At 43.6% G+C, this 12,805-nt stretch overlaps 1 protein-coding gene across 5 annotated transcripts in view; it reads right to left on the reverse strand.

Moving 5' to 3' along the window:
* Positions 1-882: 882 nt before the first annotated feature.
* ADHFE1 (alcohol dehydrogenase iron containing 1) overlaps positions 883-12,805 on the reverse strand; it is a 34,036-nt gene continuing 22,113 nt past the window's right edge. For 3 of the 5 annotated variants that reach the window (XM_055431709.2, XM_055431708.2, XM_055431710.2), the window contains 2 exons: positions 10,450-10,607; positions 885-1,413 (listed from right to left, as the gene is read on the reverse strand). In XM_055431709.2, the coding sequence (XP_055287684.2) occupies positions 1,330-1,413; positions 10,450-10,607 (242 nt within the window). In that variant the 3' untranslated portion in view covers positions 885-1,329. Of the gene's footprint in view, positions 1,414-2,595; positions 2,775-10,449; positions 10,608-12,805 lie in introns of all 5 variants that reach the window. The other 2 variants (XR_016039262.1, XM_088844448.1) reach the window with 2 other exon arrangements.

Raw genomic sequence — 12,805 nt, forward strand, 5'->3', positions numbered from 1 at the left:
TCTCTACCTTATTCACAAAGCTTCTGCTCCCAGAATCCAAGATTCGCCAAAAAAGCTGGAGGGAATTTTAGCTATAGTCTGCAAGGTAGAGCTGAAATTCTATTGAAACTGTCTTGTGCTTGCCTTTTGGGCACTTGGCATAAAGAATTTGAACGTTCATTTTATAGGAACTAAAACTACACCTCAGTGATTCTAAGTAAAAAAAATAAATAAATACATATGCATACATGTAATTATCTATAACTATATATGTCACAAAATTTATGGGGAGAACATATATTTTAAAATTTTGTTATTTTTTTAGCGGTGATTATCTTCTGGATGGTGCATTGTGAACAAATATTATCTTCTGTGTTTCTTTGTATTACCAGTTTTGGGTACTGAACATGTTTTATGTGTGTAATCAGAGAAGACCGCCTGCCCAATAAACAATATTTAAATGTTATTTTAAAAATCCCAAGTAAACAAAGATGTTTAAAGAGATAAACCTGCCCCAGGCAGGTTGAATGGCACAGTAATGCCCTTCTCATCTGTTTTTTTTTTTAAATGTTGATGTAATTATGTACTTTACTTGATTAAAACTTTAATCCAATTTAAAACACAGATAAATCTGCAAGTACACTGAAACCTAGAGCTTTCCAGGTGGCGCTAGTGGTAAAGAACCTGCCTGCCAATGCAGGGGATGCAAGAGATTCGGGTTTGATCCCTGGGGTTGGTAAGATTTCCTGGAGGAGGAAATGGCAACCAGCTCCAGTATTCTTGCCCAGGAAATCCCATGGACAGAGGATGGGCTACAGTCTATGGGGCCTAAAAGAGTTGGACATGACTGAACAACTGGGCACAATTTATTTATCTATACACTATTAATGAATACTTAAGTTCTTTCAAATTTTTTATTATTAGAAAATGTGCTGCCAGAAACACTCTTGCCATATTTCTTTACACAATTGTGCTAGAATTTTATAGAATACATTTCTAGATGTGGGGTTGATTACTGGGCAAAGAGTACATGCATTAACATTTTTGGTAGATATTGAGTATTTGCCCTTTTGATCCATGGAGCAGGGGCAGTCTGCAGGGTTTGGGGTAGGAAAATGGATCCCTGAAGTCTGTCTGAGGGTCCAGCATGGTGGGCATTTGTCCAGCCTGTCCTATGGAAGTAGCCGGACTTGGAGGATCAGGGCATCTTCTACAGGATAAGTTTATATCACATTCAAGCTGGTAATGAGGGAGTTATATGTGGAGATGAAAAGACAAAATTCTTGCTAGATCAACTTCTGTTATCAGGACTACAATGGCCAGGGGTAGTTCTTTCAGTGAAAATGAAAATTAATACAGTTTCATTGATGCTTCAAACAGAGCAGATAGATCCTCTTCTGACTGAGGGCGTGGTGCAAGCTTGGTGACTCTTTCCTGAAATAGTAAGCAAAAATAGTTACCCAGGGCTTTGCAAAGACAGTCTGTAAAAGCTACTCGTATGTAAATTAACTCAGTCATGAGAAACAGTGAATTGATAGTAGTTATAGTTTTAAAAGTCATATTTCTTATTGGCTTTGTACTTGCTGATTCCCAACTCAGAATTTATCAAGTGATACCTCTTTCCCACAAATCTTTCAAAAGCCATTACTGTTGCCTGAGGGCCTTCTACCCAAATGTTCAGAAGCTCACCAGCTTCGGGAAAAACACCACCTACAGTGACCAAGCTATGTGATCAGGCACCCCTGCCAGGCTCTCCCTGTGCAGAGGGCATGGCCCCAAGCCCTGCATGTGCTGCCAAAGAAAATAGAACAGGGTCATCCCGACTTCAAAGACTTTGCAACTTGGACTTAAGGAAGGACTTCACCAGGAGGTTAACTTTCAGGCTGCAGGCAACAAGTGACTTAAAAAATATATATATATTAACTAAGATTTTATCTCTACCTCCCCAAACAAATTCCATGATTCCCTTAATTTCTCCAGTGATCATTGAGTCGAGTCAGCAAAGACACCAGCACTTCCTACTGCTATGGTCACTCCCGTAAGTGCCTCCTTAACCCCCAGATTTCCAGGCCTAAATGAAATTAAGAAACATGCCAGTGTTTGGTTGAGCTTTTGTGGGTCTCTGGGTCTGTTTTCTGTAATGAGCACCAGTGTGGGGCACACCTGGTAGAAGGGGGAAGGTCCATGGGGCAGGGCTGTGGCCAGCACTCCACACAGCAAAAATGCGCTCAGCAGTTACTAGATGAAAAAATATGGGGGGAGGGGACCCTGGCATCTCAAGGTTCACACGTACAAGACAGGACCTGACTCCACCTTCCACTTTTCCTTAGGCAAAAACCTAGGAGTCATCCCTTAAAAAAAAAAAAATACTTGGCTGCTCCAGGGCTTAGTTGCAGCACGAAGGATATTTAGTTGCAACATGTGGGATCTAGTTTGCTGACCAGGGATTGAACCCAGGCCCCTTGCATTGGGAACATGAAGTCTTAGCCACTGGACCACCAGCGAAGTCCCTAGGAGTCATCTTTGATTGCTCTTTCTGTTCTCTGCAAGTTTAGTCCATCAGCAAGTCTGTCAGATCTACCTGCCAAATAAATCCTCAATCAGACCACTTCTCACCTCTCCATCCATCGCAGCCTGTCTTATTCAATGCATGCTCCTGTGCTACTTGAAAGTCCTCTATGAGCTGCTTCCACTTTTGCTCCACTCTCATCCTCTTCAGGTCATTCTCCCCCATGGCAGCCAGAGTGATGGTCCCGCATTACAAGTCTGATCACACCATTTCCTTGTTTAATGCCCTTCAATGCAATTAGAAGAACAAAACCATATCCCCTAACCCCAGCCAGACCTGGCCCTGCTTCTCACCCCAGCTCTGATTCTTCTCACATTCAGCTCACGTGGACCCACCATCCCTTTTCAGTCCCATGAAAAAGGCATCTTCACCCTATCTCAGGGTCTTTCCCCTCTGCCTGAAATGCTTCTCTCAGCTCTTCACCCGCCTCTGCCTCCAATCAGAGGCCTCCTCTGACCACATCCGCTGGAGTTCCTGCCACACTGTCCCATGTGAAATCACTATCTCATCATCCAGGATTCCTTCAGACCACTCATCATTATGTGAAATGATTTCATTTGTATCTTATTTATAGATTTGAGCAGATGTCCATTGTCTGTCTTCCTCACTAGAATGTAAGATCCGTGAGGGATGAAAGGGACTTATTTTCTTAGCTCTATCCCAGACAATTCATGATATGTATTAAGCCTCCAATCAGTATTTGTCAGGTAAAAGTAAGAATGAAAAGAAGGAATGACTAATTAGAAAAATTAACTTTAAATGCATCTAAATGTAAAGACCTAAATGTAAGAGCTAAAACCTTAAAACTCTTAGAAGAAAATGGGAAAATGTTAATGACTTTGGGTTTGGCAGTGATTTCTTGGATATGACATCTGCAAACAGTCAACAAAAGAAAAAAGAGAGAAACGATTCCATCAAGATTTAAAGGGACATGATCTCAAGAGTGAAGAGACAACTGTACAGAATGGGAGAAAATATTTTCAAATGATATACATATCTGACTTTGGCCACCTCATGCAACTCACTGGAAAAGACTCTGATGCTGGGAAGGATTGGGGGTGGGAGGAGACGGGGACGACAGAGGATGAGATGGCTGGATGGCATCACCGACTCGATGGACATGAGTTTGAGTGAACTCCGGGAGTTGGTGATGGACAGGGAGGCCTGGCGTGCTGTGATTCATGGGGTCGCGGAGAGTCAGACACGACTGAGCAACTGAACTGAACTGAACTGAAGGGGTTAGTATCCAGAATGGATACATAATTGCTACAACTAAATAGCTAAAAACTCCAAACAACTCAACTCAAAAATAGACAAAGGATTTGAATAGATGTTTCTTCAAAGAAGACAAATAGCTAACAAGCACACGAAATGATGCTCAATGTCATTAGGAAAATACAAGTGAAAACCGTGAGTTACCATTCATACCTACTGGGATGGCTAGCCAAGAAATGGAAAATAATGGTGAAGCTGCGGAGAAACTGGAACCCTCGCGCATTGTTGGTGAGAATGTAAATGGTGCAGCTACTATGGCAGCTTGTCAAAAAGTTAAACACAGTATTACCCTGTGGTCCAACAAGTCTATTCCTTGGATATATACCCAGGTGAACTGAAGGCGAGGGCTAAAACAGATACTGGTACACTGATGTTCATAGTTGCACTATTCACAAGAGCCAAACAGTGGAAACAACCCAAGTGCCCAACTGCAGCTGAACAGATAAACAAAATGGGGCCTATCCACATGACAAAATGTTATTCAGCCATAAGAAGGAATGGCATTCTGACACATTGAAGGCATTATGCTAAGTGAAGACGTTATGCAGACACAAAAGGACAAATATTGCATGATTCCACTTACATGAAGTACCTAGAATAGGCAAATTCAGAGTGACAGAAAGAAGAGAGGCTGCCCCAGGCTGGGACTCTTCCTCTGAGTGTGGGGAGTTACTGTTTACCATTCAGCAATAGAGAAGAGCTGCTATCTGGGATGATTTAAAAATTCTGGGGGCTTCCCTGGGGGTCCAGTGGATAAGAATCTGCCTTGCAGTGCAGCGGACACTGGTTTGATCCCTGATCTGGGGCATGCCCACGCGCATGCAATGATTGAGTCCATGTGCTGCAACTACTGAAGCCAGGGCACCCTAGAGCTGGTGCTCACAACAAGAGAAGCCACTGAAACGAGAAACCCGTGCACTGCAGCGAGAGAGCAACCCCTGCTTGCTGCAACCAGAGAAAACCTGCATGCAGCAAGGACAATCCAACGCAGCCAAAAAAAAAAAAAGATTTTTGAAAATGAAAAAATAAAAGTCCTGGAAATGGATAGTGCTGATGGTTGCATGCCACTTACGTGTACTTAATGGCATTGAGTTGTACACTTAAAAATGATTAAAATAGTAAATTTTATGTCAGGTATGTTTTACCACAACTGAAAAAAAAGAACTGGATGGACAGATAGAAGAAGACTCAGGGACATTGCTGAAGAGCACGGGTGAAGCTAAGGTAAAACTCTTATCCCAATACATCTTGTACAGATGCTAAAGAATTTTGAAAATCCACAGCAAGGCAGAAACTTGTTCACGGTGACTTATGTACATGCTTGTTTGTGGCGGGTCCGGGACTGAAGTTGGGAATTTGCTGTGGCTGAAGATGGCCACATTCTGTTCATAACAGCAGAGTCTTATCTGATGAGCTCAAGGGCTCTTGTGCATGAGTGCTCAGTCGCTTCAGTCGTGTTCAACTCTTTGCAACCGTAAGGACTGTAGCCTGCCAGGCTCCTCCATCCATGGAATTCTCCAGGCAAGAATACTGGAGTGGGTTGCTATGCCCTCCCCCAGGGAATCTTTTTGACCCAGGGACAAACCCGAATCTCCTGCATTATAGGCTGAGCCACAGGGAAAGCTTCAAGGGCCCTTAAAACAACCCTGTTCATCTTGGGTGACGTAGTTCAGGACTCTCAGCTCAGGCCACGTTGAGCTCAGTTTCTTTTTCACATTTCTGACTCCCAACAATTGGTTCCAGGCTTCCCTGGTGGCTCAGTGGTAAAGAACCTGCCTGCCAGTGCAGGAGACATAAGAGACACAGGTTCGATCCCTGGGTTGGGAAGAACCTCTGGAGAAGGAAATGGCAGCCCACTCCACTATTCTTGCCTGAGAAATCCCATGGACAGAGAAGCCTGGCGGGCTACAGTCCAAGGGGTCACAAAACAGACATGACTTCACTGCTAAACAACAACAACAAACAACTGGTTCCATGGGGGTAAGGTCTGTGATATTTCCTTAAAGTCTGTGATATGTCCTTGCACAGATCACCCGTGCCCTGTAAAATCTAATATCTGAGGAATCAGACATGCTCTGCAACATGCTATTATTTATAGACACACAAGACCGAAGGACAACTGAGTAACGCAGACACTGAAATAAATTCAGACTACCACTTTTAGCTCATTCATAAAGCAACATTTAAACGGGCCTGTCTGCCAGGGAGTGGAAGTGCTCGCTTTGGTCCACAGCTCTTCTCAGTAATGAGATGTTTTGATTTGAGATGTAAATGTTTCTTTCCAGAGGTTTCAGAAATCCAGCCTGGAAGATTCATGTATTTTTCCCTGCCCCCGAGCAGCCAGGCTATGGCGATTGGACACCTCTGTCCTCCGAGCTCCTGTGTGCTGCCACCAGTAGGGGCTGTGGTATTTGGTCAGGAATGACAGGCCGGGTTGTTCCTTCCAGCGAAAACCGATTCCCCTTTGCTGAACATAAAAGAGCTTTATCAAATGTCGACTACACAAAACATCCTTTCTGGTGATGTTTTCTGCAGCAGCCAGTGTATCCCTCCTACCACTTTAAGTCCTGTAGATACTAACAAGTGAAGATGAGTCTGTTGCATGTGTACCATTCTGAAACTGCCATAGCATTCCTGCAAAATGTTCACTGCAAACCTCCCCCCGCCACAAAATCCAAAAACTAAACAAAAATCCAATAGTAATTCAACTGCAAAATAGACAAGCTTATTCCACCTCATGCGACAAGTTGACTCACTGGAAAAGACTCTGATGCTGGGAAAGGTTGAGGGCAGGAGGAGAAGGGGACGACAGAGAATGAGATGGCTGGATGGCATCACCATCACCATCCAGACTCTGTGGACATGAGTTTGAGTGTACTCCGGGAGTTGGTGATGGACAGGGAGGCCTGGCGTGCTGTAATTCATGGGGTCGCGGAGAGTCGGACACGACTGAGCGACTGAGATGAGCTGAGCTGAGCTGAGCTGAGCTGATTCCTAAGATTCCTTTTAAAGTCCTATGACTATCCCCCATTCCCTTTATATACACATATAAATCTCTCATGTTGACTTCAAAATTGAACTAGTGCCAGTGAATTCAAATGAACCGTGTTTCTCCTAGTCGTGAAAACATGATCAAAGGGAAAAAAGGCAGCATCCAGTTGGGGGGGATGCTTTATGAACACAGCTGAAGGAAATCCTGGCTTCCTACTTTACAGACATGACTTGTATTCAAAAGATACAATTTACCTCACATCCTTTGTGAAACTAAGAAATTAGTCTGCTATCTGTCATTTCCTGGTATGGCATGTGCACTAAGGCATTCAGAATGATACCTAATTAACTTGCTATTTTAGTGGATGGTCTTGAGTGTTAGTCTGGACCTGTTGCCATTTGGAACAGCTTTTGAAAGTGGAAGCCTGGGTAGAGTAGAATTAAGTCTGTCCACACCTGCTGGTGTGTGTTGATGGCTAGAAGATGCACTGTCACTAGCAATTAAATGGCTGAGACTATCACCCAGTTTCGGGCTTCCCTGGTAGCTCAGCTGGTAAAGAATCCACCTGCAATGCAGGAGATCCTGGTTCTATAGGCTACCCACTCCAGCATTCTTGCCTGGAGAATCCCCATGGACAGAGGAGCCTGGCAGGATACAGTCCATGGGGTTGCAGAGTCGGACATGACTGAGTGACTGAGCACAGCACAGCACATCATCCAGTTTCATCTGAAAATGATGGATACTATTCTTGGAGGCTAATGAACAACACATATTTCTGGACACTTTCCTGGAATAAATAAGCACAGCTTTTCAGAGGACCTCCTGAAGAGTGGATACTGTTGTTGTGACCATGCTATAAGAACTATAAGAGCCAGTCATCAAAATCATAGTGACCACTTGATCTCTGATGTCACTGGATGGGCTTTCATGGATCTTTGTCATTGGCTGAGTCCTATTAAGTCTAAGGAAATTGCTCAAAAAGTGTCCACCATTCAGTCATTAAGCTCATATGGACAGAAGATTTAGGAGGAGAGGGCTTCCCCTTTAAGATGTTTATGAGCTCATGTCAGGTGCTGCAGAAGATCAATAAACAAAACAGGGGCCTAACTTCATGGAACTTTAGTAGGTTTGGGTAAAATAATTGTGATGATGTTTTTTTTTTTTTTTTTAAATTTAGTCCCTTGGACTTACAGGTTAGGACAATGGTTTAGAACCAGGGTCTCTTAGAGATTCTTCTTTTTCTCATTCATTTACATTTTTGGATGCAACTGAGCCTACTCTGGGCCTTACCCTAAATCAGGAAAACTGGTGCCCATGGGCCATGTTTTGTTTGTGCACTGGGAAATCAGGGAATTCAATACAAACATCCCAACTGCTGACTTCTCTTAAAAATTGCAATTTCTACCATCACTGGGACCTGAATTTATGTTTGGTGATAATAAATTGTAGCCGAAAAGCTGCTCACCCAATGAAATGGATTGTGTGCTTTCCAGTTCACCAAAGTCCCCACCATTCCCTAGTGAAACAAAAATTACTTTGTTCATTGCTGTTATTTACCTGGCTCCTATGGACAGGTAAAGTCTATGAAACCAATCCATACAAATATGATATTATCATATTATGGGAGGTCTTCGACATTCTCAGTACTCGGTAAGTGGAGGAGAAGCAAGTCTGAGGCCTTTGCTTAACTGAAATGGGCTGAGGGACAAGCATTGCCACTGTGGTCAGCAGGATGCTGTGTGAGTGGAGAGTCCAGCTATTCACTCTGTTCCAGTGTCAGTGATGGAGAAGGAAATGGCAACCCACTTTAGTATTCTTGTCTGGAAAATCCTATGGACAGAGGAGCCTGGAAGGCTATTGTCCATGGAGTTGCAAGAGTCGGACATGACTTAGTGACAAAACAACAATGTCAGGGATAGATACATGAATGTCATGACTTTGGAGAGAACTGCCTTATCCTCACAGTGTTTTTTTTTAAACAGGAGTATATCTGATTTATAATATTGTGTTAGTCTCAGGTGCATAGCAAAGTATATATATATGTACTGAATATATATACATACACACATGGGGCTTCCCAGGTGGCTCAGAGGTAAAGAATCTGCCTGCCAATGCAGGAGACATGGATTTAATACCTGGGTTGGAAAGATCCCCTGTAAGAGAGCATGGCAACCTACTCCAGTATTCTGGAGAATTCCACGGACAGGGGAGCCTGGTGGGCTACAGTCCATAGGGTCACTAAGAGTCAGACACGACTGAAGCAACTTAGCATGCATGCACATATATACACACAGATAATTTTCCATTGTAGATTATTATAAGATAATGAATATAGTTTCCTATGCTATACAATAAATCCTTATTGGTTATCTATATTATATATAGTAGTTTGTATCTATTAACCCCATACGTCTAATTTATCCCTCCCTCTTCCTCTTTCCACTTTGGCAACTATAACTTTGTTTTCTATGTCTGTGAGTCTATTTTCGTTTTGTATATAGATTCATTTGTATTGTTTTTTTAGATTCCACATATAAATGATATCATATATTTGTCTTTGTCTGACTTAACTTCACTTAGTATGATATTCTCTAGGTCCATCCATGTTGCTGCAAATGACAATATTTCATTCTTTTACAACTGAGTAATATTCCATTTTATATATGCACCACATCTTCTTAAGCCAATACATCTGCTGATGGGCACTTGGGTTTTTTCCATGTCTTGGCTATTATGAATAGTGCTGCTACGAACACTGGGGTGCATTTATCTTTTTGAATTAGAGGTTTTGTCTTTTCTGTGTATCCTTACAGTGTTTAAGTGGTCCTTGCCTTCCCCATCTTGGATAGGGGACTTAGTGAGTGCTCTGGACCTGGTAAGCATGGTGGCATCTCATGGCTCTGAGCTCTCTATTTTACGGTGAATTACAATGAACAGGGTCTTGCGCTATTAGGTTCTGGTGCTATACCACCTGGGTATCTGATCTTAAATGGAAACATCCAAAAGGGGATAAACTCTCTTCATAAGAGCCTTGAGAGGGGAAACTTTACATCTGTTATGGTTTTACCACGAAAAGGTTTTACCATGTAAAGGACAGCTGCTCAGTTTAAATTCTTCAGGAACATAAAAATAAGACCCAAAGTGACACAGATATGTATACATATGTATATGTATAGAATCTGCAAGATCTAAAATAAGTTAAAAAGTGATTTCGTCATCATCTTCATTTAAAGGCCATGTCTGTTCTTCACAAAGTAGTAGAATTTGTAACTCTTTATACTGGCAAAGAACATTAGTGGTCCTTTTAACTTCACACAGTTTCATAGAGGATTCTTGAAAGAGCAGAAATGGAGAAAAGGGAAATTCTGGTATACTCTAAGTTTGGTTGTTTTTGTCTTAAATTTTTATAAAGGATCCCTTCGTTACATCATCAAAGCTTCACACAAGCCACAGTTTATGAAAGAAGATAAGGGTGAGGGAGCCTTGACCACTTTCAATGGGGAAATGGAGAGTTGTTGCCTGGTGTGGGTAGATCTGGGTTTCCATCTCCCCCTCTAAGATGCCCCAGATGGACCCTGTCTGTCCTGGAGCTCGGTGCTTCTTAGACAGGAGTGAGGATGGCTGCGTCTCTTACCTGGGGCAGCGTTCCTTTCACCAGCATGGGGATGCCAGCCTTGGAGTAGCCAATGGCAGCCAGGCCATCGTCCACATTGAGATCGAATAAGAATTTCCGCAGCGTGTCTGCCAAGACAGGCCCAGCATCTGGCCTCCTGGCAGTGCGGGTGTCAGCTCCTGGAAGACACAAAGCACTGACTGTAGTGAGAGGGGGAAGCCAGCCCTGGGTGTGATTCAGTCACAGGCTAGCTGAATACATAACCTGCTGCTGGCTCCCTCACTCCGAGGACAAGGGCGTCGCTGTGCTTCCCCATGGAGGACCGGCCCAGCGGTCAGCCCTGCCAAAAATGGGCCAGCCTGGGAGCCCCTCCAGAGAGGAGCCAGGGTGCAGGGTGGGGGCTCACTTGGCTCTCACATCTCCAATGGGCAGCTGGCCCACTGTGTGGGGGAAGAAGAGGAACAGAGCCAAGAAAAGAGGCCCAGGAAGGAGACCAAGAAAGAAGGCTGGCGTTTGGCTGAGGAGGATTGAGAAAATCTGTCTGTAGGAGAAAGTTTATGTAACTGTCAGGGCTTGGAATCTGCTGACATCTAGAGGTCTATGCTTTCCGTGTCCCTTCTCACAGTCACAGCTGAAGAAAAGAATACAAACCCTGTGCAAACACCTTGTGAGACAAGACAGAAGTTCAAAAGACTCTGCCACTGACTGCCAAAAAGGAGGAAAATGAGATGAAAAATGGATTCAGTATGGCCAGAGAAGGAATATATCTCCTGCCTACAGCTAGAGAATTTTGGGGGGCTCTGTTGCCTAAGGGCAGGTTCCTTCAAATATCTTTTACAGAACCTTTCGGGCAAATTTGAGAACAAGGAGTGTTTTAGAAAGCAGTATTTGATATGTAGGAAATGGCAACCCACTCCAGTGTTCTTGCCTGGGAAATCCCATGGACAGAGGAGCCAGGTGGGCAATAGTCCATGGGGTCACCAAGAGTGACTGAGCAGTGAACATCAATCATATCAGTGAATAAGGAAGAAGGCTGCCAAGGGTTGGAGACTTGCAAGGGCAGAAGATGGTTGGATGGTATAATTGACTCAATGGACATGAGTCTGAGCAAACTCTGGGAGACGGTGAAGGACAGGGAAACCTGGCATGCTGCAGTTTATGGGGTTGCAGAGTTAGATACAACTGAGCGACTGAACAACAATTTGGACATGATTACTAATTAATGCACAAAATCATAGAGATGTAAGTCTGGAAGGGCCAGGGGGTTCTGCCCTCAGGCAGGGTGGCAGTGACAGTTCTCAGATGAAGAGAACCAGTCCCAAACCCTTAGCACTCTTGTCCCCCATCTATTCTAGCTAGACACATTCACTGCCAGGAAGTGAAGCAATCTGTGAACAGATTGTAGCATTATTTATCATCCAAAATGCCCCATGCTATAGTTCAAGTCCACTTTCTCTGTACTGGTCAAGAAGAGACTAGTATGTATGGTTTGCCTCAATATAGAAGTATATTATTAAATTAGGTTTAGCCTCTCTGTTCTCTGACAGAGAGAACTGTTTAAGGAATCCAGGAAAAGGTATAAATAGAACGAGATATAGAGCTAGTTGGGAGAGCAGCTGGACAGAAAGTAAAGCTTGCCTGACAAGACCAGTCTGTATTACATAGCAGTAGCTCAAATGTGGATTAAGTGAAGGGTGACACACGATATGGGGTTTATGAGGTTTTTATGTTCTCAAGATTGCTGCCATAAAACACATCATCCAAACCTCCAGGTTTTCATAAAAAGTGTTTTAGGAAAAAAGAGAAGGTAGGAAAGAGAACCGGAGAAGGCAATGGCAAGCCACTCCAGTACTATAGCCTAGAAAATCCCATGGATGGAGGAGCCTGGTAGGCTGTAGTCCATGGGGTCGCTAAGGGTCGGACACGACTGAGCGACTTCACTTTCACTTTCACACATTGGAGAAGGAAATGGCAACCCACTCCAGTGTTCTTGCCTGGAGAATCCCAGGGACAGGGGAGCCTGGTGGGCTTCCATCTATGGGGTCACACAGAGTTGGACACGACTGAAGTGACTTAGCAGCAGCAGCAGGAAAGAGAACAGACGGGCATAAAGTTAAAATGATCAAAGATACATTATTGATTTTGATTACAGGGAATCAAAATATATAATGGCTAATTTCCCAGGTAGCTCAGTGATAAAGAATCTGCCTGCCAATGCAAGAGAGGATGGTTTGATCTCTGGGTTGAGAAGATACCTTGGAGGAGGAAATGGCAACTCACTCCAGTATTCTTACCTGGGAAATTTCAAGGACAGAAGAACTGGGTGGGCTACAGTCCATGGGGGTCACAAAGAGTCAGACATGACTGAGCAACTAAG

This window comes from Moschus berezovskii, chromosome 16 (genome assembly GCF_049115385.1).
Source record: "Moschus berezovskii isolate FMDL1 chromosome 16, NW_MosBer_1.0, whole genome shotgun sequence".
NCBI classification, from domain to species: Eukaryota; Metazoa; Chordata; class Mammalia; order Artiodactyla; family Moschidae; genus Moschus; species Moschus berezovskii.